Below are 27,354 nucleotides of genomic sequence, written 5' to 3'. Positions count from 1 at the left end.
TTTTGCTTTCTTGCATTTCTTTTTCCTTGGGATGGTTTTAGTTGCTGCCTCCTGTACAATGTTACAGACCTCCGTCCATAGTTCTTCAGGTACTCTGTCTACCAAATCTAATCCTCTAAATCTATTCATCACCTTCACTGTGTACTCACAAGGAATATGATCTAAGTCATACCTGAGTGGTCTAGTGGTTTTCTCTACATTCTTCAATTTAAGCCTACATTTTGCAGTAAGAAGCTCATGATCTGAGCCACAGCCAGCTCCTGGTCTTGTTTTTGCTGTCTGTATAGAGCTTCTCCATCTTTGGCTGCAAAGTATATAATCAATCTGGTTTCGGTATTGACCATCTGGTGATGTCCATGTGTAGAGTCGTCTCTTGTGTTGTTGGAAAAGAGTGTTTGCTATGACTAGCTTGTTCTCTTGACAGAATTCTATTAGCCTTTGCCCTGCTTCATTTTGTGCTCCAAGGCCAAACTTGCCTGTTATTCCGATTACTCCTTGACTTCCTACTTTAGCTTTCCAATCCCCTGTGATGAAAAGGACATCTTTTTTGGGTGCTAGTTCTAGAAGATATTTTAGGTCTTCATAGAACCGGTCAACTTCAGCCTCTTCGGCATCAGTGGTTGGGGCATAGACTTGGATTACTGTGATGGTGAATGGTTTGCCTTGGATACGCACTGAGATCATTCTGTCGTTTTTGAGGTTGTACCCCATTACTGCCTTTCCCACTCTCTTATTCACTATGAGTGCAATTCCATTTCTTCTAAGGGTTTCTTGGCCACAGTAGTAGATATAATGGTCACCTGAATTAAATTCACCCATTCCCGTCCATTTCAATTCGCTGATTCCCAAGATGTCGACGTTCAATCTTGTCATCTCATGTTGGACCCCATCCAGCTTGCCTTGGTTCATAGATCTTACATTCCAGGTACCTATACAATATTGTTCTTTACAGCATCGGACCTTCTTTTCACTTCCAGATACATCCATAGCTGAACGTCCTTTCGGCTTTGGCCCAGCCGCTTCACTCTTTCTGGGGCTACTTGGAGATGCCCTCCGCTCTTCCCTAGTAGCATATTGGACACCTTCCGACCTGAGGGGCTCATCTTCCAGTGTCGTATCTTTTAGCCTTTTAACATTGTCCATGGGGTTTTCTTGGCAAGGATACTGGAGTGGGTTGCCATTTCCTTCTCCAGTGGACCACATTTTGTCAGAACTCTCTGTCATGACCTGTCTGTCTTGGGTTGCCCTGCACGGTATAGCTCATGGCTTCACTGAGTTACGCAAGCCCCTTCGCCACGACAAGGCAGTGATCCATGAAGGGGTCAGAAATATTACTGTTAAGTAATTAGGGAAGTTTTGCCTCTTGAATATCTGCTGGATGCAACCGTCACCAGCATAGACCTCTGAAACTGTTGGTGTAGGGTACCTGACTTCTAAAGCTATAATAGCAGGCAAGGCTGAATAAAGTAACTTATGTGGTGTTGAATCAATGATTGTTCAGATTTCTTTGGTTTTGAAACATGATTGGAATTATCTTACAATTTCACCTTAGACCAAAGGCATTTTGATGTTTGAATATACACTATTTATACCTGATTTAACTTATTAATGAAAAACATTAATATTAATAACAGGTTAGAGAAGCACTTTAATATTAAAATAATAGGCCTATTCTATTGTAGTTAAATAATATTTTGCTTTTTTATGAGAGATTAATGGAATTCAAACATGGGAATAAAACCCAAAATTGGCAGGTTTCTTGTAGAATAGCCAACAGTTGGAAGCAAACTGACCTTTGAGGCCAAATTATGAAAATTAGTCTTGGGTCTAGTTATAGAAACTGTTCAGAACGTTTTTGCAAGTAAGCATCTATACTGTGGTATTATTTATGCTCTATTGATTTAATAACCCATTACTCTAAGGGCATGTTAATGAAGGACAAATAAGTATAAGGAAAAAAAAAACTTAGCAAGTATTTCAGAAATTATAGTGGTTGTAATTACCTGCATTGGATCAGGGGTAATTGGAGTTGTTTTCCTGCTGGATCTACTAAAGGATCCTTGTATACATACCAATACTAAGAAGCTGTTGAACAATATCCTTAATTTTGAATAATAATAATGCTAACAGTAAATTATTATTATTACTATTAATCATAATACTCAGGATCATCCAGTGTAGATTAGAGCTCTGTATGGAAAGTGAAATGTTCAAGATGGTTTTAGAAAAGGCTAAGGAACAAGGAACGTTATTACTGATGCCTGCTGGATAATTGGGAAAGCCAAAGAATGCCAAAAATAACTCAATATATGCTTCATTGATTATAGAAAGGCCTTCAATTGTGTCAACCATGTCAAACTGTGGAATGCACTTAGGAAAATGAGGATCCCAGAACATCTCATGCAAAACTTATATACAGGTCAGGAAGCTATAGTTCTGATGGAACATGGTGAAGCAGACTGGCTCCATATTGGCAAAGAAGTGAGACAAGACTGTATACTTCTTCTTTATTCAGCCTACATGCTGAATATACCCAGAGGGAAGCTGGATTGGAAGATGAGAATGGATTTAAAATTGAGGGAGAAAAACATCAGTACCTTGTGCTGTGCTGGTGATGTTACTCTGATGGCTAAAAAAATGAATTATTTGCAAGCTCTAGTAATGAAAGTCAAGCACAGTGAAAAAATGGGACTAAAATAAAATGTGGAGAAAATTAAATTAATGACAACAGATAAAGCAGCTAGTCTTAGAACTGATAATGAAGATATTGAAATGGTAGATAGCTTCAGCAATTTAGGATCAACCATTATCAGTAAAGGATCCAGCAGTTAAGAAATATGCCAGAGACTAGCATTTGCTAGGGTAGTGATGAAGGCCTTCAAAAGGATATTCAGATACCTACAAAGTTCAGAATCATTCAGACAGTGGTTTTTGCCAGGACAGTATGGATGGAAAAGTTAGACTTTGAAGAATATTGATGGTTTCGAACTTTTCTGTTGGAAAAGAATCCTCAGAATATGATGGGCAGCCAAGAAAATAAACAAATGGATCATAAAACAAATCAGCCAAGAGTTCTCCTTCAGGACACATATGTTCAGTCTCAAATTATTATATTATGGACACATTATATGAAGACCCAGCTCTCTGAGAAGTCCATGATTCTGGGAAAAGTGAAAGGAAAGAGAAGAAGAGGACAACCTGCAACAAGATGGATGGACTCAATTATAGTGGCCAAAAATGCATCACTGAGACCCCTAAAAGGCCAAGTAGAAGACAGATCGCCCTGGAGAGAATCTGTCTGTGTTGTTACTGAGAGTCAAAACAGGTTTGGTAGTACTTAATCATATATGAATTATAAAAATACTTCGGATGTGGAATTTAAATTACAGTGAATTAGAACAAAAGAAGAGCCATGTTGGATCATCTCAAAAACCTGTTTTGTCCACTACCTCTTTTCCGCCAATGACTACAAGCAGAATATCAATATAGTAGCACTCTTTTTCAAATGTTTCTCACCAGAGTCTCTCAATGCATTTCAGACAATGAAATATTTTGTCTTATTGGTAAAGGAGAAGAGAGGAGTGAGCCACACTTTTCATTCTGAACTCATTATGGATCAGTGATATTGACAAAATCCACATGTGTGCAGCTTGAACTGCAAACTCCTGTTTTGAGTTGATGTCAGACTTCTTTATTTTGGAGCTAATTTGAAATACACTTGTCACTGTTCTACTCTTCCTTGTTTGCAAAGTAACACAAACTAAAAAGCAAATATAAAACAAAGAATCCTAGCCCTTTATAGTAAGAGAAAGAACACTCCTTAAGACACATTTGAGTGACTCTGTACTTAAAACAAAAATGTTTTTGTTACCTATGAGATTCACAGTGCTCACAGAAAATCATTATCCTTCCAGAAAGCTGAAGATTTTTTTTCATCCCATGATGGTGAACTGTGCAAAATATTTTAAGTTTTTCATATTTTCCTTTTAAGTGTCCAGAAACACTGTTGAAGTTTTGTTTTATTTTTAGCATAAAAATGTGAAAACCACACATTGTTTTACAGGATTGGCAGAGGCTTGGAGATACCCTGCTAGATATGGAGTACACCCCTCTCTCTTCTCACACATTGTGTTCAGCTAATTGGAAGGAGATACAGACAGAATTAGAACAAAGTTTGTGCCCAAGAGCTTAATTTTGTGAGATGCAGAATAAAAGAGGCAAGAAAATTCTAAATTGGAAGAATCTGGTCTTTTTGCTATACAAACCTTATACTTAAGCCACAGAAACATAAAAACCCTTAAACCTGAATGTTGTTATAAATAAATAATCTGACAATGTCAAAAGAATCATCCAGGGAAAAACACAGTGATTTCTGTTCAGATACCCAGAGTAAGATGAGAACGGAAGACATCATTACAGTTATGGGATTAAGATTTAATTTGATAAATAAAGTATTAGAACATCTGAAATAGCTAGAAACATGGGGCTGGAAGGGATCTTCGAGGTCTTCTTGTCCAGCCCCCTGGCCAGGGCAGGAATCCTCATCCCAACCCAGCCAAATATCCAACCTTCGTTTGAAAACTCCAGTGATCGGCACCCATGACTCCAGGAGTCAGGCTGTTCCATTGTTTAATAGTTCTCACAGTCAGGATATTCTCCTCATTTTGAATTTGAATCTGTCTCTGTGAAGCTTCCACCCACTGGTTCTTGTCCTGCCCTCAGGCAGTATAGAGAAGAAATTCATGCCTTCATTCCAGTGATAGTTCTTTAACTATTAGAAGACTACTATCCTGTCTCCCCCTAGTCTTCCCTTCTTTAAGCTAAGCATACTCAGTTCTCTTAACTGTTCTTCATAAATGTTAGACCCCAAAATCCTTACTGTCTTTGTTGTTCTTCTCTGCATTCTTTTCAGGTCCTCAACATCCTTCTTGTATTGTGGCAACCAAAACTGGGTACAGTCTTTCAGGTGTAGTATGACGAGTGCAGTATAAAGCAGAACTATCCATTCCCATGATCTCAACATTATATTTCTGTTGATACAGTCAGTCCAAGGTTGCATTGGCTTTTTTGGCAGCTGCAGCACGTTGCTTGCTTATGCTTAATCTATGGTCTAGGAGGACACCCAGATCTTTCTTGCAAGTACTAGTGCTGAGCTAGGTACCACTTTTCTTTCACCTGTACATCTGATTTTTACTACCAGTGCAGAACACTACATTTCTTGCTACTGAACTGCATTTTGTTACAAAAGGCCCAATGTTCAAGTCTATCAAGATCCTTTTGAACCTTGAGCCTATTTTCTGAAGTGTTGGCAATCCTCTCCAACTTTGTGTCATCTGCAGATTTCCAGACAACATGGAAAAACCATGTGGACAGTAATGAGGCAAAACAGCATTTAATGCAGGGTTCCTCAACCTTGGCAACTCTAAGATGGGTGGACTTCAACTCCCAGAATTCCCCAGCCAGCCTTGCTGGGGAATTCTGGGAGTTGAAGTCCACCCGTCTTAAAGTTACCAAGGTTGAGGAACCCTGATTTAATGTACTTTGGAAAGAAGATTGAGGAAGCAGAAAATGTAGTTAAGTTAGGTAGGTGGGTGGGTGGGAGGGTTTTTTAAATATTCTTCAAAAACATGTCTTTTTTTAAAAAATGATGCAACTTGCATGCTCTTTCAGGTTTTATATTTGTATAAGTTTTAAAATATATGTATGTACGTACGTATGTAAAATAGGTTTTTGAAAAGCCATACTTCAGATGGAAGCTCTTTGTAACCTCCCTCAATCAACTAGATACACATTCAAGAAAAAGGCAGGCATTTATTCAGAAGGGATAAAGACCATATTCTAAAATGCTAGGCTCTCTTTTGTTCAGGTCATTGATGGTTTCCTGGAGCTGAGTGGTCCATCAAAATTTGATAGAATATGTGGTCATTTACTTTTCGTTGGAAGAGGCATTGTGTGACAAAAACATTTTTTAAAGGCCCCCACCCTTTGAAATATTCTCCCCTCAGAGGTGCGGCAGGCCCCTATCCTCCCGGCTATCTGAAAAGGTTTCGAGACCTGGCTTTGCCAGCTTGCATGGGGTGACAACAATCTTACCCAATCCTGGGGGTGGCTGGCCCCTTGATGACACTCCCTGAGTGACTGCCAATTTTATATCTATCCTTGGATCTGTTTATTTTCTATTCATTAAGATCATTGTATATTGTCATTTTAATTGATTTTAACTGTTTTGTACACCACCCAGAGTCATTTCAACAAGATGGGCGGTGACAAATTTGATAAATAAATAAATAAATGCCTACAGTATAATGCTTTATACCTTCTGAAACAGTACAGGAGCTTTGTTTAGTAATATGAAGTTTTCTTTTCAGATACCTTCCTGTGGCTTTTAACTGCAGGATGATTCATGCGAACAGATTGATTGTAAATAATTTTATTTATATATCAAATTTGTATACTACTGCCATAATTTACAAGGACAGCTTATGTTAACACCCAATTTAGAGTATGAAGCATGGACTGCTTTCCAGTTCAGTCTCAGTGACTAAGGGGGTTAAACCAGGCTGTCTCCTGGCCCCTTCCTTGTTTAACATATAGTTTTCTTGTAACACGCTACAGGGGAGAGACTGTCTTGCCCCTAATCTGAGAAACAAATTACTTCCTATTCTACTTTATACAGATTATGCTGCCATTAACTCAGGTTGGCCTTAGGAGAGTCCTTAAGGCCCTGTTCAACACTGCCAAGAGAAGAAACTGCTTATTAACCACCTTAAGAACAAAGTCATGGCACTTTCTAATATGAACAAGATAGATTATAATTTGACACCCATGACTTAGAATAAGTTAAATGATTTAAATACCTTGGATTTTTTTTTCCCCCCTAAGCTTCTACAAGATAATCTACTCACCTTGGTTATGCTTCCTCTGTGGCTCACAGAAGTGCTATGGCCATATTAAAATTCTATCAAAAGCAAGGAGGAAACTTCATTCCAGCAGCTGTGAAACTATTTGTTACAAAATTGGTTGCTCAATTATTACACAAGGTATGTGTGCCTTATTTACCTATAGTCCCCCGGAACATTCAATTAGGTTTCTTAAGAGTTCTTCTTCAGACTCCCAGCTATGTATCTAGTATATTATTAAAATACATGTATCTAGTATATTACTAAATCATGAAGAATATCGCTGTGGTTGCTAGGAGTCAAAAATGACTTGATGGCACATAATCAATCAATATTACTAAGATTAGACCCAGGGCTGCCCGAAATAGAAGTGAAAGACTGTCTAACTGTTCTGTTTTGCTGATTAAGACTTAGCCTCACACCAGTGGGATTACTGCATTAATACTGCATTAATGCATTGCTTTGAAGCACCCAAGAGCCAGGAAGGGCATGGATCTAGCACAGGTGTCAGAGCCCATATTAGAAAGTATCTATTTCATTAGTCCACAGACCAAAAGGAATTCATCTAACTTAGCAAGATGTTACTCCAGTTGCCATGTGGGACCCTAACTATCCAGCTTTTGGCATTGCCTCAAACCAAAAATATGTTTTCCAAGAAAGATTCTCACAAAGCCTTCTTTACGATATTTATTGAGATGAAAGGGATAGGGTTTCAAGAATGTCAGAAATGGAACATTTTCTAATTTAGGATCAGTATATTAGGCCAGACACTTTTTTAGTTTCTTTCTAACATCTTTCCTGTGAACTGATGAGGAAATAGCTCTTTTCATTGATAACAGAGGAGCCTGCAGGTGTTTACAAAACCATCTCCTGAACCTTTATCAGTCTATAAAGCAACAGCTATACCATCCAGGTAGGATCAAGACTTTAGCACATCTGAGCAACTTTGTCAGCAACATATAGCATGGAACAGTCACACTGGCCAGGTGGGAGATCTACTTGCTTATTTCTTGTTGAGAGGGAGGCGGCCATCATAAATAATGTTGCCAGTCATTACCCTGCTGGAGTATAAGCACCGATGCGTTGCTTCCCTTACAGCCATGGGTACTGTAGCCACGTACAGTCAGATTCACTTTTCATTTTCCTGCCAGTGTCAATTCTGAATTTCTTATTGGTAAACCAAGGAGCTATTCAGGTTTGGCAGACAGAAAGAGGCCTCTTGAAAGCAGTCACCACAAAAGGTTGGGTCAGTGGCTGTGTCTTCTCTTTTCTCAGACAGGACTTCAGCTTTGGACTTGGCTTGGGACCTGAATGGAACCTCCCTTTCCAAAATGTTTCTGTTTTTCTCTCTTGAGAAGTCTCACATCAACTTTGTTTAGACCAAAATTGCTTCTGCCGCATGCTGTTTTTGTCAACGGCCATATACAGAAATATAGTATATATATATATTTTTTGGTCATTTCACCTCTTCATCCACTTCCAAATAGGACCAGTTTTCCACAGTCCTGTAATAAAATAAAATGGCGGTGGAAGTGTCTTAGTGGTTCTGCTTTATCAGTAGCGGGATGTCAGAAATCCTGTCATCCCACTCCATTCAGCACACAGAAATGGTTCATTTGTAGTATAAAATGGACTCTTTTATTAAATCCGTTTCCAAATGGAATATTCAGATTATAAATTCCTTCTTACAGCATAGCATCATCTTCTGATGGACCTTATACATTTAAGGCTTGCCAGAGAGCTCTTAGCTTGGCCACTTCATCCTTTGTCTCTACTACTACATGAAAATTACAAATGCTTGGTAGTAAACTCCACAAAGGCATTCAGGGGAAAATATATATATATATATTTGTAAGGATTTAGCCCATCCAGGCTGGTCAAACTGCACTCTAGGAATTCTTGATGGAAAATCTCATCCTTTTGATGAAGAATACGTCTTCTCTGCTCAACCTATTAGCATTCTCCCCTCTCAAATTTTCTGATCTGGGGCTTGAGGGTCTGTATAATACTCCTGTTGAGGCTGAGTTTGGCCATCCTTTTTCCTTCCAGTTCAAGTGGCCTTTCATGGCCACTCTGGCACAGTGTTAGGATAGCTGGTTTAAGGCCAACCAAAAAATGTGCTGAGACAGGATTGAATCTCCCCACCAGCTATCAGCATCTCTCATCCCCATCGTTAAATGAAGACTCTGACATCTCTTCTTTCAATAAGGCAATAGAACTTTGTAGTGCTGAGAAAACAACAACAGAAATCCTGTTGTTAGTACAGTCCTTGCATTTTCTATATTTTATTGCATAAAGTATATGATTACAAAGCCATATCCTATCAGGACAGCAGAGTGTCAATTTCATTCTTTTTTTTTTTTCATTCACTGAAGAGTGATAAGATCTGCTACTGTTCTAAATGAGGCTTTCATGGTTAATGCCACAATGCTATAATGACTTGTTTTGCTGTTATTCCACTTGATACATGTAGATGTAAAGGTCCACTTGATCTTATGTATAGAAATTGCATGTGTTCCTACCTATAGAAATATCTTGTAGAAATCATATGTATTGTTGAAATAGATTGATTCTATGAATTGTTTTGAATGTTAGACTAAAAATTATTTTCTATTATATAAATTTTTAGATACTAGAGTAAGAGGTGAATATATTTTACATTTATACCTGTACCAAGGAAAGTCAGAAGCTACCTTTCTTTTTCTATGCTTTTTCTTTATTGATTTCCCTTCCCTTCCCTTCCCTTCCCTTCCCTTCCCTTCCCTTCCCTTCCCTTCCCTTCCCTTCCCTTCCCTTCCCTTCCCTTCCCTTCCCTTCCCTTCCCTTCCCTTCCCTTCCCTTCCCTTCTGTTTTCCTTATATTTTAACATTTTGTAGATAGATAGATAGATAGATAGATAGATAGATAGATAGATAGATAGTTAAATTGCATGTGCTCCTTAATTCTCCATAAGCAATTGATTTAGCATTCTGTTCTACTGTCTTTGGTAGTAATTAACCTAACATTTCCCTAGTTTGTTTGACCCAATTAAGACATAATTAGTTTCTTTTGCTTTCCATTTTTCTTCCTTATTGATATTTCTTAACAATGTCTGCCCTGCTTCTTTCCCAATTTTAGTTAAAAAACAAACTGTGTCTCTTTTTGTATAAAATATATTTACCACCTTATTTTGGATCTCTTGGAAACTTAGCAGAAATTGGTATCAGGAAACATATTTGTCTAACAAAATAAAACTAAATTGAATAGCCTGATTAAGCTAAATCAGTGATTTTCATAAGATGCTTATGACAGGTCTGTGTTTGGCATTAGTTTTTAGATGTTTTTATTGACTGCTATCAGGATGATCTTTTCTCTTTCACATTTCAGTGAAAAATGCAATAAATGGGAGTTAGAGATGGTTTTCCATCCTGGCTGCAACCAGATAACTTTACAGTCTAATGTTCCATATATGTCTTTTTAAATTTTGGGCTATGAAATAAATTATTGGGTCATGAATGACAAGTTGCTAAATGTAAATGTTTTATACAATATAATGTTGTTTTTATATATATATACAGTACACACACACACACACACTGTGTGTGTGTGCGTGCATGTGTATACATATACATATAATATATATATTGGACCTGTGCCCTTTTGTTTAATAGAATGATTAATTTTAACAGAACTGTTAATGCACATACACAAAGCGAAAAGCTTTCTTATTATCCCTCTCTCTCTCTGTTGGTAGCAAATTCTAACACTCAGGAAGGAGATTTGTTAATGTTCTCATTCCCTGAAAATGAATAAAGTTCACATGATTGCAGGAAGATAAATGTTGTCCCTACCTTGAAAAAGAGGGGAAAGGAATTCAGATAAATACAAACTAATCAGCCTGACATTGATATATAACAGAATTCTATAACAAGTTATAAAGCAATTGATCCTTACTTTCCTTGAAAACAGTGCAATGATTATTAGAAGTTAGCATCCATTCGTGAAGAACATGTTAAACTGGTCTTGTATTTGACTGGGTAGCCTTGTTAAAGTCTTGAAGGGATGGGATATGGGATGAAGAAAGAAAGGTTTGTAACCTTAGAGCGAGTGAAAAGTTACTAAATTTGTTTATACTTGTGATGCAGGTTGGAAGTCACTTCTTTATATATTTATTTTCTCTTTATTATATTCTTAACAAGCCTCTTTTGTAAATCCAATAGGAAAAAAAAATCCAGGTTTGTCTCTTGGTTTGTCATTTGTATGTCCCTTTTAAATTTTAAAACCTCAGCCAGTTCCTTTTGTAGATCCAGTGAAGCATCCTTTTCTAAGTCATTCTCTTGGCCTGTCAGTTGTAAATCCACTTTTGGTAGTTTCCCTATCTTGTCAGTTCAAATTCGCTCTGCATCTGTCATTTCTTCAATAACATCTTTTGGACATAGTCTATCCATAGAAGCAGATGTCATTGCTGACATTGTTGATATTGTGGCTGCTATTTTCTGGTTCCATTCTTCAAAAGTCTCCTTCAGTATTTTTATTATTATAATGTTTTGCAAGATTTTACAGGCTTGTAAATCTTTCCTCTACCTAAAAACTTTAGTCCCCTCTAGCATCCAGTTTTTGAAATCATGAAATTGCTTATCTTTGTTATGCCTTGTAAAAGCAAAATAGAATCGCTTTCCCATAAGAAGCTGTTTTTTCTTTGAAATTAATTCCAGAATCTTATTGTAAAAGTTTCAATATTCCAATTTTATCTGGACCCTTAATCTGTTTATAGTTTTCTAAGATCAAAATCTTACTTAGCTTTTTGCTGTTTATTTCAGATTTTTTAAGTTCTTAAAAAAGTTCTTATAATTAAAATTTTATTTCATTCAGGATTGAAGGCAGACTCACCTGGTGTTTTTAAATTTGTCATTCCAAAGGTCTCTAATAGCTTAAAAGTAGTTAACGAGCAATTTCTGAAAGTGATTAGAAAGTGAGGTTTGTGAACTTAGTGTCCTTTAAAAGGCTCCACCATAGTTTTGAGCAAGATGGCCGATCCCCTTGTCTCCTGGCACTCAAACCCATGGAAAGCTGCTGTCCTGCAGTCTCCTCATGAGGAGCAGCGGTCCGGAGCAGTTGTGGGCGATCTCCCACCCTCTCCTTATCTGTAGAGGACACTGGTTACTTGGTCTTTGTCACCGTTTTTGGCTCCATTTTCACAGAGACATCTTCAGTTCACCTTGCCTCCGCTGGAAGTCCAAGTATCTTATGACGTTCTGACTAACATGTTCTTAAGTATGGACCGAATGTGATTCCAACTAGGTGAATCCTCTGCTTGCTTCAAAGTTGTACTCGGTGAACAGTTATTAACATTTCTCATCAAGCTGGAGTGAGGTATCAAGTGTACCTCAGTTGATACCATTTTATTGTACTCTTCAACATTTTTACTAAATAGTTGGGTGAAGAGGTAGAGGAAGTGGATATCAAGATCGCAGAGGATACAGAATAGGGTGAGATCAATAATATCCTAGAACAAATTCAAAATGAACTTGAAAGGTTAAAGAATGACTGAATATAATGAATATAACATCATTTTATTGAGAGAATGTGTTGCCTATTTTTTAAATACATGATTTAACTATCTGAATCGAATTCTATAATTGGGATAAGGCATAAGGGATTTCTTTGGGCACTGCAGTTTAAGAATGATTCAGAGAAACAAAAACAGGTGCAAAGAAGAACAAATGAAGATGATCAGGACTAGAAAGTAAGTGTTAAAAGAATGTAAGGGGAATTGGGTTTGTTTAGCTCTGAAAAAGATAATTGAGCATTCATATAATTGCACTTTTCAAGTATCTGAAGAATTCTCAAATAGAAGAGAGTCTAGACCTGTCTGCTGTCATCCCAGAATGCTAGACATGGAATAATGGTCTTAGGTTCCAGGAAAGTCAATTCTGATTAAAAGTTAAGAAAAACTTCCAAACAATAAGAACAGTTCAACCGACGAACTGTTTATTGATAAAGGTGATGAAGTTCCTGTCACTGAATGCATTCAAGGAGAGGCTGGACAGTCATCTGCTGGAAATACTTTAATTTGGATTCCTGCTTTGAGCAGATTGGATTGGACTAATGGGCTAAATGGCCTTTTCCAACTTCTGTAATATACACATCTACCCACACATGCGTAGCTTCCCCCTTAATATTATAACTGTGTCTTCTGTGTTTGTTATATTGTTGTAACTATTTTCCTCTGGGGAAATCTGAGAAGGAACTGTTTCATTACTTATAAGTGGAGTGATTCCTTTTAATTCTACAGTTTTGATATTCTAATTATATTAACCCTTTGCACTATCTGTGCCTATATTCCTTCAAGCTAGCATATGCAGCAGTAGGAATGGACATACATTTCATGCTAGTGTACAGAATACCTAATTATGCATTAAATCCCAAGGAGATATTAGTGTACAATGGTGCTAATTATTAATTTCACAAGATATCTCCACCTCTGTCTCCATCTCTATCATAAGGTTTCTTTCTATGCTCATTTTATGAAGAACAGCCTCAGTATGCTCTGAATCATAGTAAACAATATAATTACTATAATTTTTAAGAAATTCCATTGCAAGTTTAGTAATCAACATTTGTTATTTTTGTGAGTGATCTTTTTCCCCTCCGTGCAGCTGTTTGAATCTTGAGCTGGTTTTGTTGTTGTTGTTGTTGTTCATGTTTTGTTCTCAGGATAGCCAGTTTGATTTGTGTGAAAAGTACTTTCAGAGGTTACTATTTGGCATCACACATAAAGTCCATTGTATACAATAGCAAACTGCAGCGTCTGACCATTTCAAATGATTGAACCTCTCTTATTGGGAGATTATATATTTAGCACAGTTCCTATCCTTGAATGTTCTTTTGCTTTACTTGTATGTCAGGTAATCACTGAGAATAACATTTTAGTTGTATGCCAAATTGTAAGAAAAATTGCCATAATTGTATTGGGAGTACAGTATTTCAGAACAGAAGCAACAATTTTTAGAGTGATTCCATGGGCTATATTGAGGAATAACAATATAATGAGCGGATGGTATTTCAGAATAAACTCATCTTCTTTTTTAGAAAAATCCCTGTAAATCTCTGTGGAAATTACTTCGCTGAATATGTATAATCTGCAACACTTTTCTAATTGCCTATTATAATAAAGAATTGTTGTCAGACTAAAAGGCAGGGGACGAGCAGCATCAAGAGGTGTAAAATATCTCAAAATGGCCATTGCGGCAGCATGATCAAAGCCCCACTCCTTTTGCATGTGTGTCCACGTGGCACACGTGTGCAGAGGGATGGGGCTTCTGTAGTGCTGCTGCATCTGCCGTCCTGGCTTTTTTGACACAACCCCCCAGCAGATGGCACTGCAAGGAAACTCGTTTCATACATGGAGAGTTTTCAGCTTGCCCCCAGATGCATAGGTAAATGTAAGCCATTCGGCTTTTAGAAATCTGTGTTGATCAGCCTTACATACAAGATTATATGTTCTGTTAACTTTGTGATCCGTCCTACAGAGCCCCAAGTTCAGAAGCACATAGTGATTGGGTGGGGGTGGGTGGGCCTGTATTCTTAATGCATTGGAGCTACACGACAGCGGTGCCCCAAATGTATGGCCAAATTGCTTGGAAGGAGCACAATTTTCATTATTATGGAAATTTGGTGGATGTCAGCCTCACAAGGAGATCTGAAATCCCCATGAACTGGCAGGCTGTTAATGCTTTATTTAAAGGCAAATGGGAAAAACCAGAGAGAAGCGGTAATCTATGGCTTTCTGCCTCCACATAAATAAGCCAGGCTTTGAGAAGCTGGACTGTCAAGAAGGAACAATTCTTACCTTTAGCGTTTGAGGGCTATTGAAGATGGATGAGATTTTTGAAAAGAAATTTTGAATAAAGACAGGAAGAAGCCGGTAGCAGCAAAGCCCTAGGCGATGTTTACCTAATATATAATCCTATTTTGTGCAGGTGATTATTTTTGCTCTCCTAAGGCCATATAAACATTGCAGTAATTACCTTCTCACTCTGGTTTCAGAAGGAAGAACCTCGCACAAAAGGAATATTTATTTGTGAAGTTTATAACTGCATCCTCTCTCTGCCAAGTACTAATGTACAAAATAAGAGTAGGGATTATCTCTTTGTAAGCTAGTTTGAGTTCCTTGGAAAAGGCAAATATAAATGCAGTGAATTAATGAATATAAAATCATAGAATCCTAAAAATGTATGATAGAGCTAAGAAGCACAATATACTGTACAGTAAAATCTGGGGAAAAAAAACCTTTAACTTTAGAACAAGTTTAATACAAAATGATCATAATACATGAAAATAAGATGGAACAGAACAGTCTGTATTGTCCATCTAGCAAGCAAAGTAAAGAGGAACCCATCTAACTTTCTTGGGAAGGTTCTGGTTGCTCTATTCAAGTATCTTCAATAAAAACTGAAAATTATCTACAGGTCCATAAAAGAATAGTTCTCTAAATATCTTGGCTACAAATCATTTGAAGCTTTTGTTGTTCAATCTCAGTCATATCAGATAAGATGGAGTTTTGCTCCCTGTCCTTCCAACAGTAACATCATACCCACAAGCTCCTTCCGCCTCTATGCCTGATATTTCCAGGCAAATAGTATCCCACTTAATCCTAATCCTGGGCTAGGGGTTTTTTTTTGGGGGGGGGGATCAACAGGATCTATGTCTTATCTGGTCAGTTTGTTAATAGTTCAGGTTTTCTCCATCTTTCTTTGTGATCAGTTATAAAGGCATTTGGCCATATGATGCTAATATGCATGTCCAAATTCCAAATGATATTCCCCAGAGATATAGGGCAGAAAACTTGGGGAACCTCATGAAACTCAGCCAAGTAGCTGAGTAGTAGTTCCTGAGTACCATCTTTGGGAAATGGTTGGCACTAAACTCTCCATAAGAAGCTGGCCTTAGAACCTATATTAGCAAGTCATCCTGGAAGGAGTCACACTTTACAATATCAAATACCATAGGGGTGTCTCCCCAATTCTGTTCCTTGTGTGATTCATCTAGGGTGATAACCATGGTGATCAAAGCTGTTTGTGTTCCTAAACCTGGGTCTGTGACAAAACTATCCTGCCTAGAATTGTACTCAAAACTGCAGATTTGAAACTGGCCAAAAATTTGAAACTGCTGATGGAAGTGAAAGGTGGCTTCAATTCAGATCTTGTTATTGTATCCTTTAAAGGTGGTAGAATATATTCTGTTCTCAGAAAATAATTTCCTTCACCTATTCAGCTGAAGAAACAAAAAGGCACATCTTTTTGTTCCATTCAGCCAATGTGAAAGAGAAGTTACTTAAATTCCAGATTATGTCTCACTTTTCCTTGGGTATATAGGAAGCAGTTATTCTTCGAAATGCTTCTTTTTATGCTTGAATGAAAATGTAGCATAGGCAATCAAATGCCAATACTTGATCCAAGGTAACAGCCTCTCTCAGTCCTTTCTTTCTGCACAAACCACATGGAATGAGAAAGAGAAATGGAGGGAGTTCATATTGGTGGTCTTTGGCCCTTACTACCCATAAGTTGAGACTGAAAGTCGATTGATGGCATGCATGAGTATATGTGCATGCTGCCTACAGCTGAGGTGGTCTTATAGAAATATAACTGAAACAGCAAAAGTACAATCACCCCTCTGTGACACATTACTAAAACAATAAACAGTTCAGTTTGAAAAAAAAATACATTTATATAAAATTAAACAGTGAAAAGCTTTAAATGATAATTAAGAGGAGGCTAATTTCAACCTACTCCTGTACCAACTTGATCATATTAAGTTCTGCTGAGGTCCTACTTTAGATTACCCTTTACAAAACCTCAGAATTCAATGAAAAAGAAGTGGGCTTCTCACAAATACTAAATTATGTCTCTTAGAACAGGGTTCCTCAACCTTGGCAACTTTAAGACGGGTGGACTTCAACTCCCAGAATTCCCCAGCCTGGCTGAATTCTGGGAGTTGAAGTCCACCCGTCTTAAAGTTGCCAAGGTTGAAGAACCCTGTCTTACAACAATTGTGTGTAGAAAAATTAAGATGATACTTATAAATTACTTTGTTTGTTTCTCCTTCCAAGGTGACGACCCTTGTAAACACAAGCAACAAAGGGCCATCAGGGAAAAAGAAAGGTCGATCCAAGAAAGCTCATGTCCTAGCAGCTTCTGTTGAACAAGCTACTCAGAATTTCCTGGAAAAAGGAGAACAGATTGCAAAAGAAAGCCAAGACCTGAAGGATGAATTGGTGGCCGCCGTGGAGGATGTGCGCAAGCAAGGTGTGTATCTGGAAAAGGGACAGGAATTTGATTACAGTTATCTGCGGGATAATAATAATTCTGTGAACACATCACACATTGAATGCTGTCTATTAGGCTTTGTGTAGTTACTAATCCAGTGGCAAGATGCCTCCTTTCAGAATTGCTCTGTATTCCATCTCTTTTTACATGAGTCTGGCTAACAGACCTGTTGGAGAATTTGGGATGCTTTTTTGTAAACCCACCTTTTGAAATGAGTGCTGCAGACCATGGCATCATGTTATTGTTCTCATAGGAATTGATTATATGAGTTACATTTTTCCCTGTCAAATCTATTATCACGGTTGTCAGCTGTGGAAGAATAACTTTGGAACAATGTTTTATAGAGTGTAATCACACTTTTCAACTTATATTTAATTATAGTTCCCATAACATATTTCATGGCATCAATTAATTTTATTTACATATGCTTCAAATTATTCATTTACTCTTTTTGAGTGAAGTTCACTTGCTTTCATTGAGTAAGAGAGCTCCTTTCAAAAGAAGAAAAGAGAATCCATTTACTGGTAATTATTACAAGCCTACCTTTTATCTTGAAGTGGTTTTTTTTATAGGTTGTCCTCATTTAGTGACCACAATTGGGTCTGGCAACTCAGTCATAAGCAAAGCAGTTGCTAAGTAAAACCATGAATGTGCTTTTGATCTTCCTTCAGCTTTCCTTTGCTTTACAGACCTGCAAAGGTTGTAAAAGTGAGGACTGGTGGCAAAGTTACTATTTCATCACTGTTGTAACTGTATATAGTGACTAAACAAGGCAGGCACTAAATGAGGACTATCTGTATATGTCTTTGTGCTGGCAGAAAAAAAAATAAAACAAAAATAGAGTAAACGTTGTCTAGTAAGACTGCAGATGCAGAACACTGGCAGGCAAAAGGGGAAAGGGAGGAATGCTTCATATTCCCAATTTTAAAAAAGACCCCATAATTTGTCTTTCTTGCAGTCTGATCCCATACAGACTGACTAATCAGAAAACATTTGTTATTGATAAACACAGCTCCTATTTTCTTATATTGAAACTTGCTTCCAGTCCAACTTTAAGATCTGGAAACAGCTGCATTAAAAATCCTTAATTAACTTTTCCTCCTCCTCCTCCTCCTCCTCTTTTTTTTTTTGTTGGACTGATAGCAACCCCTGGGTATAGAGGCCTTGCTAAATTTAACTTTGTCACTAGTGGGTTTGTGTCAATGTATCTATAACCAGATTGTTTCTGGGAGAAATATTTATAACCAGTTCTAACAATTTGCTATCTGTTTCAATTGTTATTCAGGATTCATTCTGTGAATTATTATGTGCTAAATGTCACTCTATGCAAATATTCTGTTGTTAATCCTCTCAGGCCCTCTCCAAATCCATTAATTATTTTACAGCTCTCAGAAAATAGAGATTGTGAAAGGCATTATATTCTCTGTTCCTGGGTGATATGAAGCACTTGGGATGAATGAACAGACACTGTGTGGGATCTTAGAAGATATGTTGTATTTTACCTTTTTCAGTAATATTTGAAATAGTCTTAAGCAGTGAGCAGTAAGCAAGCTTTAAAGTTTGTTGACTTAGAAGAGAAAATAAAAACTTAGCTCTACATATCTCAGTTTATCACCTGCCTTCTTAAATTAATGTACTCTCTTCTACTGTAATTTTTAATATCATCTAAATATAGTTATTAGAAGTTAACTTCTGAAGTAGGGCATGCATCAAATTCAGCCAAATCTTGAATTGAGGATGATTTGAGCTAATTCTGCCCTTGAACTAAATCTTCAGAGTGAAATTCCTACAAAGATCTGAAATGGAAGTGCAGAGCTTTTAAATGATTCAGGACTTCATAACGATGCAGAAGGATGGGTCTGTATCTGCAGAAACAGCTGTTTTGTTTTCACTTTTCTGTTAAAATGCCAGGATGGGGAGAGGAAAAGGAAAGGCCTTTCTCATCACAGAGAATGGCTCATCTACTGCAAGTAGTGTGTTGGCAAATAAATCACCATCTTATTCTGGTATATGGTGCCTCTACCTACCTACCTACCTACCTTGTTGTTCAGTCATTAAGTTGTGTCTGACTCTTCGTGCCCCCATGAACCATATCACTCCAGGCCTTCCTGTCCTTCACTGCTTCCCTGAGTTTGCTCAGTTTCATGCTCATTGCTTCAGTGATGCTATCTAACCATTTCATCCTCTGCTGTCCTCTTCTCCTTTTGCCTTCAATCTTTCCCAGCATCAAGGTCTTTTCCAAAGAGTCCTCTCTTCGTATTAGGTGACCAAATTATCTGAGCTTCATTATCAATCCTTCCAATGAACAGTCAGGGTTGATTTCCTTTAAGATTGACTGGTTTGACCTCCTAGCAGTCCAGGGGACTCTTAAGAGTCTTCTCCAGCACCACAGTTCAAAGGCATCAATTCTTCGGTGCTCAGCTTTCTTTATGGTCCAGCTCTCACAGCCATACATTACTACTGGGAAAACCATAGGTTTGATTATGCGGATCTTTGTCGGCAAGGTGATGTCTCTGCTTTTTAATATGCTATCTGGGTTTGCCATAGCTTTCCTCCCAAGGAGCAAGCGTCTTTTAATTTCATGGCTGCAGTCTCTGTCTGCAGTGATCTTGGAGCCCAAATAAATAAAGTCTTTTACTGCTTCCATTTCTATCCTTTCTATTTGCCAGGAACTGATGGGTCCAGATGCCATGATCTTAGTTTTTTTAATGTTGAGTTTCAAGCCAGCTTTTGCACTCTCCTCTTTTACCCTCATCAAGAGGCTCTTTAGTTCTTCTTCTTCACTTTCTGCCATGAGGGTGGTATCATCTGCATATCTGAGGTTGTTGATGTTTTTCCCTGCAATCTTAATTCCGGCTTGTGATTCTTCCAGCCTGGCATTTCTCATGATGTACTCTACATATGTTAAATAAGCAGGGTGACAGTATACAACCTTGTCGTACTCCTTTCCCTATTTTGAACCAATTGGTTGTTCTGTGACCAGTTCTAACTGTTGCTTCTTGGCCTGCATACAGATTTCTCAGGAGACAGGTAAGGTGGTTTGGTACCCCCATCTCTTTAAGAATTTGCCACAGTTTGTTGTGATCCACAAACCTACCATCATCTTACAACACCTCTTCCTTTATCCTCCTCTCAAACCTGCAGCTGATTTTCTGACCTAATGGATGGAACCTGGCTGTAAGAGGCTTCTCTGGAGTCCTTTGCCTACAAGAACAAAGGGGAGATACAAAATAGAAAGATCCTGATGAACTGCAATGCAATTGTTCATTATGAAGAGCCATAGGAAATCATAAGCATTTTCCACTCATTGGACAATTCTGCTTGCAATTCCCTGGAATGTGGGATGAAGTATGGGCATAGATAGGATAGATATCCTACTTCACTCACTGCTCAGAAAATCATTGACAGTGTCCCCCAAATGATTTAACTATTTTATACCACTTGAAATGTGTAAAGATTCCCATTCCCCCAAACCCTGCACCTTCTTCAAGATCTCTCTGTGTCTATGCATGGGCCTGTGTGTTAAAGCCCTTCCAGAGCTGAAGATGTTTGTATGCTTGTATATGGCAATGACCATCTATCTGCTCTGTCAGTTTTCTTTCAACTGTTGCACTAGCAGCAGCTTTGGGAATATTTTCTGTCTCTTGCAGGATTTTTTTTCTGGTTTAGGATTTCAATGCCGTTAATCTGTACAGTGTTCCTTTATACCATCCTGTTCAACTTCTTGGATGGGTTTCATCAGGGCATCAGGTGTAGGAGTAAGTTTGCATTTACTGATGGGCATTAACTCAGTATCTTGTGGCACCTGGATGAATGTTTCTCATACCCTAGAACCCACCACCAAAATGTGTTTATCTGATTGCTAAATAGTCTTGTGAACAATTTTGTTCTCTTTTATTGCCTTATCTTACAACAGTCTTCAGCTATCATTCAGTCACATTCAAGTTAGTTGGCTTCTGTTGCTGTCAGCTGCTGCTCTGAACTGCTGCTGAAGTGTTTCTCAGTCTGCGTTGGGGGCTGGTGGGGTGGGGGGTGAAAGAAAGTGCTTGATCAGCTACAGGCTCTCAGCATCTCTGCTGGAGTGGTGAGACTGTTGGGTTCTGTTTCTTCTTTGAGATTGTCTATTGTTGGTTTGTTGAAGTCCAATCCTGCTCCTCCACTGTCCGTTAATAAAACTGCAATTTATCCTGACGGCTGCAAATTCTTCCTCCCTGTTCTCCCACATGGCACAAATCTCCAATCTATACCCATGCATTCAGGTGCTGTCAGCATTTTCTTTTCATAATTGGAAACCAAGTGTGGTCCAGTGCTCTTCGGGCTGCCTGAAGGGAATCTCAGGGGAGCCTCAGGGGAGAAAACAAAGGGAAGGAAGAGTTCATGCTGGGCACTGCAAGCCTTTCCTTCCACACTTTCTCATCTGATTGCTTTCATAGTTGAAAAGATTGTTTTACAGAACAGTCTTGAAGACCATCTCAGTCTCTCTTATTTCACAAGTAGAAGCACGGGATGGTGGCTCTCAACATATTCTCAGTAGTGGTAATGCTGACAGTCAACTTGTTTGTGACCAGAGACAATACTGTGTCCAAGATATTGTGTGAAAGTGGGTCACAACTCTCTCTTAGAAAGGGATACATTCCGTCATGACTCAGGTGCATAATCCCAACATTCCTACTCACGACAAATATTTGCCATCCAAATTTGAGATCTTTGAGATTCCCAGCTTGTTTCCTGGATAAGGGGAACTGGAGAATATTGTCATGGCTTTGCCCATCAATCTCCGCTTAGGTCTTATGCAACTAAATAGAGTTTTGTCTCACATTTTGTAGCTACTTGACCAGCTAATCTAATTACCACCTGCTGCAAGTAATTTTTCAGTTCCTTCTTTTTCTTAAGATTATGGGAACTTCTGTTGTCTTCCTTAAATGTCTGTTTGACAGCAGTTTCAACATTCCATGCCACGGCTGATACCCTTTTGCTATGAATTTCCTCAAGGAATTGCATGATATGCACCTGTCTGTTATACCTCCTATGCCTCCTTAAGGTTTCTCTCATGTTCTGACATTTTCATTAAAATCCTTTGAACCTCTGGCTTTGGTAGACCTTTGGCTGTTGAATGCAGGGTTGTCTTTCTTATAGCAATCACCTCATTGAAAAGAGAGGGAGAACATTGTGCATTTCAACAGAATGAGCTCAATTTCACAAACACTTTTTCATGAAGAAAGGGCCAATTCCACAAAGGTACAGTAGTTCTTCAGACAAAGTTTTCTTTCTGAAAGTGCCAGCCAACTTTTTTTATTGGTATGGTTGGTCACACAGTCAGCCAGATGTTTACACTGAATTTAGCATTTTTGTCTACCTATCGAGGACCTGGGATAGGCTGTTGTTGTTGTTGTTCCTCCTCCTCCTCCTCCTCATATTGCTTATGGTTCCCTACTCCAAAAATTTTGGGTAGCTTATAACATCAAAATATATAATTAATAAAACAGTTAAGTATATAATAAATCATAACAGGCCAGACTAAAGTGACTGTGAACAAAGCCTCCCGGTCCAGGAATGGGCACAACTGGCACACAACCTGAAGGTGTGCAAAGGCTCTCCCAGCAATGGCTGCCACCTGCTCTTATAGCAGGAGTGTGAGTCCAAGAGGACCCCCAGATTGCACACTGTGTCCATCTGGGGCAGTGCCACCCCATTCAGGACCAATGATAGAAAATCCTTGTCACCGGAAGGCCCAAATACCCAAAGCCACTCAGTCTTGCTTGGGTTGAGTCAAAGCCCATTGCACCCCATCCAGATGCTTACAGCCTCCAGGCACTAGGACAGGATATCCACAGCATCACTCAGACAGTCCAGGGTGGCGATATAAAGCTGGATATCATTAGGATATTGATGATTCCTCACCCCAAACCCCAATTTTGCTAGAATAGGCTCTGGTCCTAACTATGCGTCGTCCTTAAACTGGGCATTCTTAACCTGGAGACTGTCTCTAGTCTAGTTGTGAGGTGATTGGGGTGTGAGTGACCATCTGAAATGTTTCCTGGTCAAGGAAAGGGTGCAGCTGGTACACAAGATGAACCTGTGCAGAGGCCCTCCTGGCCACAGCTGCCACTTGCTCATCAAGCAGTAGCTGCAAGTCCAGGAGGATCAAGTTGCACCCTAGTCTCAAATGGGGAAATGCAACACCACCCAAGATCAACGGTGAAAATGTCCCCAACGAATTACACCTCCTATCCTTTTTCTTTCTCTCTTATTTCATCTTGAACCATCTTTGAAATTACTGGATGTTACAGACATTTGTTGGCCTTTTGTGTGGAGTGGTCTTGGTCTTCTACCATCATCTGGATGCCTGAGCGCACACTGCTGTTTCCTTTGAACGTACACTGCTTTCCTCCATCATCAGCTTGTATGGGCACCTTTACTTGAGTGAGCTTCCTAAGTACCTGAGGGTTGTTGAGTGATGCACTGACGCTTCTCTCTGAATGTGCCTGTGCTTATTGACATCACTCTTCCTGGGCTATTTAAGCACCCTCAAGGATATGAAGAGAGAGTTAGGAATCTCCTGCACATATACACTAGAAAGTACTTCCTGTTAAAACTCCTGAGGTCTGCAAGGTTCTCAGCAGAGTTTCTGGAAAGGCATATACCCCACACATGGGAGTGCAGAGATTTCCATTCAAGGGAGCATCTCTCTGTTTCCCTGGAATGGAGATATCAAAAATAATTTTCAAATAGTTACAACGTTTTGCTTTTTTTCTGTGACTGGTCTGGGACTTGATTTTTCCCAGGCTACAGTAGGCTGTTTTCCAAAGGACTGGCTCAGGCCTTGAACAAAATCTTAACAGAACCATTTTCACTCCTGGCTCTCCTGGTGCTTTTCTCCACTCTGGGCAATTGTTGCTAACTTTTTGGGATGCTTCATCAGTGCATGTAAAATGTTATGACATCCTTAAGCATTACAGATGAGACAAGTTCTGGGAAGTGCACATTTTCAATTATTAAATATTATCTACCTTAGCACTCAATTATTTTAGATTATCTAAGTATTTTTATTGCTTATAAAATGGGCAATAACTAGATTTCTGCAAGGAAGCTCAGAAGCATTCTTATCAGTAGCTCATTGATATTATTTCAAAATTTTACTCTGCCAGGAATTCCTGACTTTTGGAGAATAGAGGGCACATATTTACTAGTTCTGGTGTGCATTTATTCATATATGTAGTTCAAACCTTAGGCATTATCATTTTTTTAGAATCTTAATCATGTGCTTTTCCTTCTGATTTTGATTAGACATTTTGTCCTTCCTTCCTTCTTTTCTTCCTTCCATGACAGTGTCTTTAGATTTTTTCTCTTATCTAAACGTAATACATATTTTTACCCTTCTGGCAGTATTTGCATTGCATTGAAGAAAGTGATCAACTCTGTTAGTTTACATAGTATTCATCTTATTGTGATGCTGGATCATCATAGATTCACTAGTGGCATTGATATATTGATTGCAGAGGTTTTGCGTTGTGACTTCCTTCTAAAATTTCTGTCTCATATCTGTACTATAACTGTAATTCAGCTATGCTTACTAAGAACACAATTATTACATTCCTGTTCTGCAAGAATGAGATTGCTTAGCTCATGTCTCTATCAAGGGAGAACCTAACCACCATAATAGGTTATAACAACTTCTCCAAGTTCAGCTTTGCCTTTATTACAGCACAATTATAATTCAGAGGTCCCTGCCTGCTGTTAGGCAGTGATATATGGATATATCCCCTTCATGGATCACTGCCTGGTCGTGGCGAAGGGGCTTGCGTAACTCAGTGAAGCCATGAGCTATACCGTGCAGGGCCACCCAAGATGGACAGGTCATGACAGAGAGTTCTGACAAAATGTGGTCCACTGGAGAAGGAAATGGCAACCCACTCCAGTATCCTTGCCAAGAAAACCCCATGGACAATGTTAAAAGGCTAAAAGATATGACGCCGGAAGATGAGCCCCTCAGGTCGGAAGGTGTCCAATATGCTACTGGGGAAGAGCGGAGGGCAATTCCAAGTAGCTCCAGAAAGAGTGAAGCGGCTGGGCCAAAGCCGAAAGGACGTTCAGCTATGGATGTATCTGGAAGTGAAAAGAAGGTCCAATGCTGTAAAGAACAATATTGTATAGGTACCTGGAATGTAAGATCTATGAACCAAGGCAAGCTGGATGGGGTCCAACATGAGATGACAAGATTGAACGTCGACATCTTGGGAATCAGCGAATTGAAATGGACGGGAATGGGTGAATTTAATTCAGGTGACCATTATATCTACTACTGTGGCCAAGAAACCCTTAGAAGAAATGGAGTTGCACTCATAGTGAATAAGAGAGTGGGAAAGGCAGTAATGGGGTACAACCTCAAAAACGACAGAATGATCTCAGTGCGTATCCAAGGCAAACCATTCAACATCACAGTAATCCAAGTCTATGCCCCAACCACTGATGCCGAAGAAGCTGAAGTTGACCGGTTCTATGAAGACCTACAACACCTTCTAGAACTAGCACCCAAAAAAAGATGTCCTTTTCATCACAGGGGATTGGAAAGCTAAAGTAGGAAGTCAAGGAGTAATAGGAATAACAGGCAAGTTTGGCCTTGGAGCACAAAATGAAGCAGGGCAAAGGCTAATAGAATTCTGTCAAGAGAACAAGCTAGTCATAGCAAACACTCTTTTCCAACAACACAAGAGACGACTCTACACATGGACATCACCAGATGGTCAATACCGAAACCAGATTGATTATATACTTTGCAGCCAAAGATGGAGAAGCTCTATACAGACAGCAAAAACAAGACCAGGAGCTGACTGTGGCTCAGATCATGAGCTTCTTACTGCAAAATTTAGGCTTAAATTGAAGAATGTAGGGAAAACCACTAGACCACTCAGGTATGACTCAGATCATATTCCTTGTGAGTACACAGTGAAGGTGATGAATAGATTTAGAGGATTAGATTTGGTAGACAGATTACCTGAAGAACTATGGACGGAGGTCTGTAACATTGTACAGGAGGCAGCAACTAAAACCATCCCAAGGAAAAAGAAATGCAAGAAAGCAAAATGGCTGTCTGATGAGGCATTACAAATAGCTGTGGAAAGAAGGAATGCGAAAAGCAAGGGTGAAAGGGAAAGATATAAGCAACTGAATGCAGATTTCCAGAGAATAGCAAGGAGAGATAAGAAGGCCTTCTTAAATGAACAGTGCAAAGAAATTAAGGAATAGAATGGAAGAAGACTAGAGATCTCTTCAAGAAAATTGGAGTTATCAAAGGAACGTTTAGTGCAAAGATGGGCATGATAAAGGACAAAAAAGGCAGGGACCTAACAGAAGCAGAAGAGATGAAGAAGAGGTGGCAAGAATACACAGAAGAACTATACAAGAAAGATCTTAATGTCCCTGATGTCCATGCTGGTGTGGTCACTGACCTTGAGCCAGACATCCTAGAGAGTGAAGTCAAGTGGGCCTTAGGAAGCATTGCTAACAACAAAGCTAGTGGAGATGACAGTATTCCAGCTGAGTTATTTAAAATACTAAAAGATGATGCTGTTAAAGTGCTGCACTCAATATGCCAGCAAGTTTGGAAAACGCAACAGTGGCCACGGGATTGGAAAAGGTCAGTTTACGTTCCAATTCCAAAGAAGGGCAATGCCAAAGAATGCTCAAACTATCGCACAATTGCACTCATTTCACATGCTAGCAAGGTTATGCTCAAAATCCTACAAGCTAGGCTTCAGCAGTACGTGAACCGAGAACTTCCGGATGTACAAGCTGGGTTTCGAAGAAGCAGAGGAACTGGAGATCAAATCGCCAACATTCGGTGGATCATGGAGAAAGCATGAGAGTTCCAGAAAAACATCTACTTCTGCTTCATTGACTATGCAAAAGCCTTTGATTGTGTGGATCACAGCAAACTGTGGCAAGTACTTAAAGAGATGGGAGTACCAGACCACCTTACCTGTCTCCTGAGAAATCTGTATGCGGGCCAAGAAGCAAAAGTTAGAACTGGTCACAGAACAACCGATTGGTTCGTATATAATCAATCTGGTTTCGGTATTGACCATCTGGTGATGTCCATGTGTAGAGTCGTCTCTTGTCTCTTGTGTTGTTGGATCCAAGTGAATAGT

General features: G+C 38.9%; 1 protein-coding gene across 3 annotated transcripts in view; it reads left to right on the top strand.

Moving 5' to 3' along the window:
• Nucleotides 1–27,354, top strand: part of CTNNA2 (catenin alpha 2) — a 519,575-nt gene that overhangs the window by 94,482 nt on the left and 397,739 nt on the right. For all 3 annotated transcript variants that reach the window (XM_088133180.1, XM_088133181.1, XM_088133182.1), the window contains exon 3: nt 16,990–17,185. In XM_088133180.1, coding sequence (XP_087989306.1) covers nt 16,990–17,185 — 196 coding nt within the window. The remainder of the gene's footprint in view (nt 1–16,989; nt 17,186–27,354) is intronic.

This window comes from Python bivittatus, unplaced genomic scaffold, assembly GCF_059951505.1.
Source record: "Python bivittatus isolate LINGU-HERP-01145 unplaced genomic scaffold, Pbiv_v1 ctg000070_np1212, whole genome shotgun sequence".
Classification (NCBI taxonomy): domain Eukaryota; kingdom Metazoa; phylum Chordata; class Lepidosauria; order Squamata; family Pythonidae; genus Python; species Python bivittatus.
The sequence above is the reverse complement of the archived record's forward strand: the minus strand, read 5'-3'. Positions and strand labels throughout refer to the sequence as shown.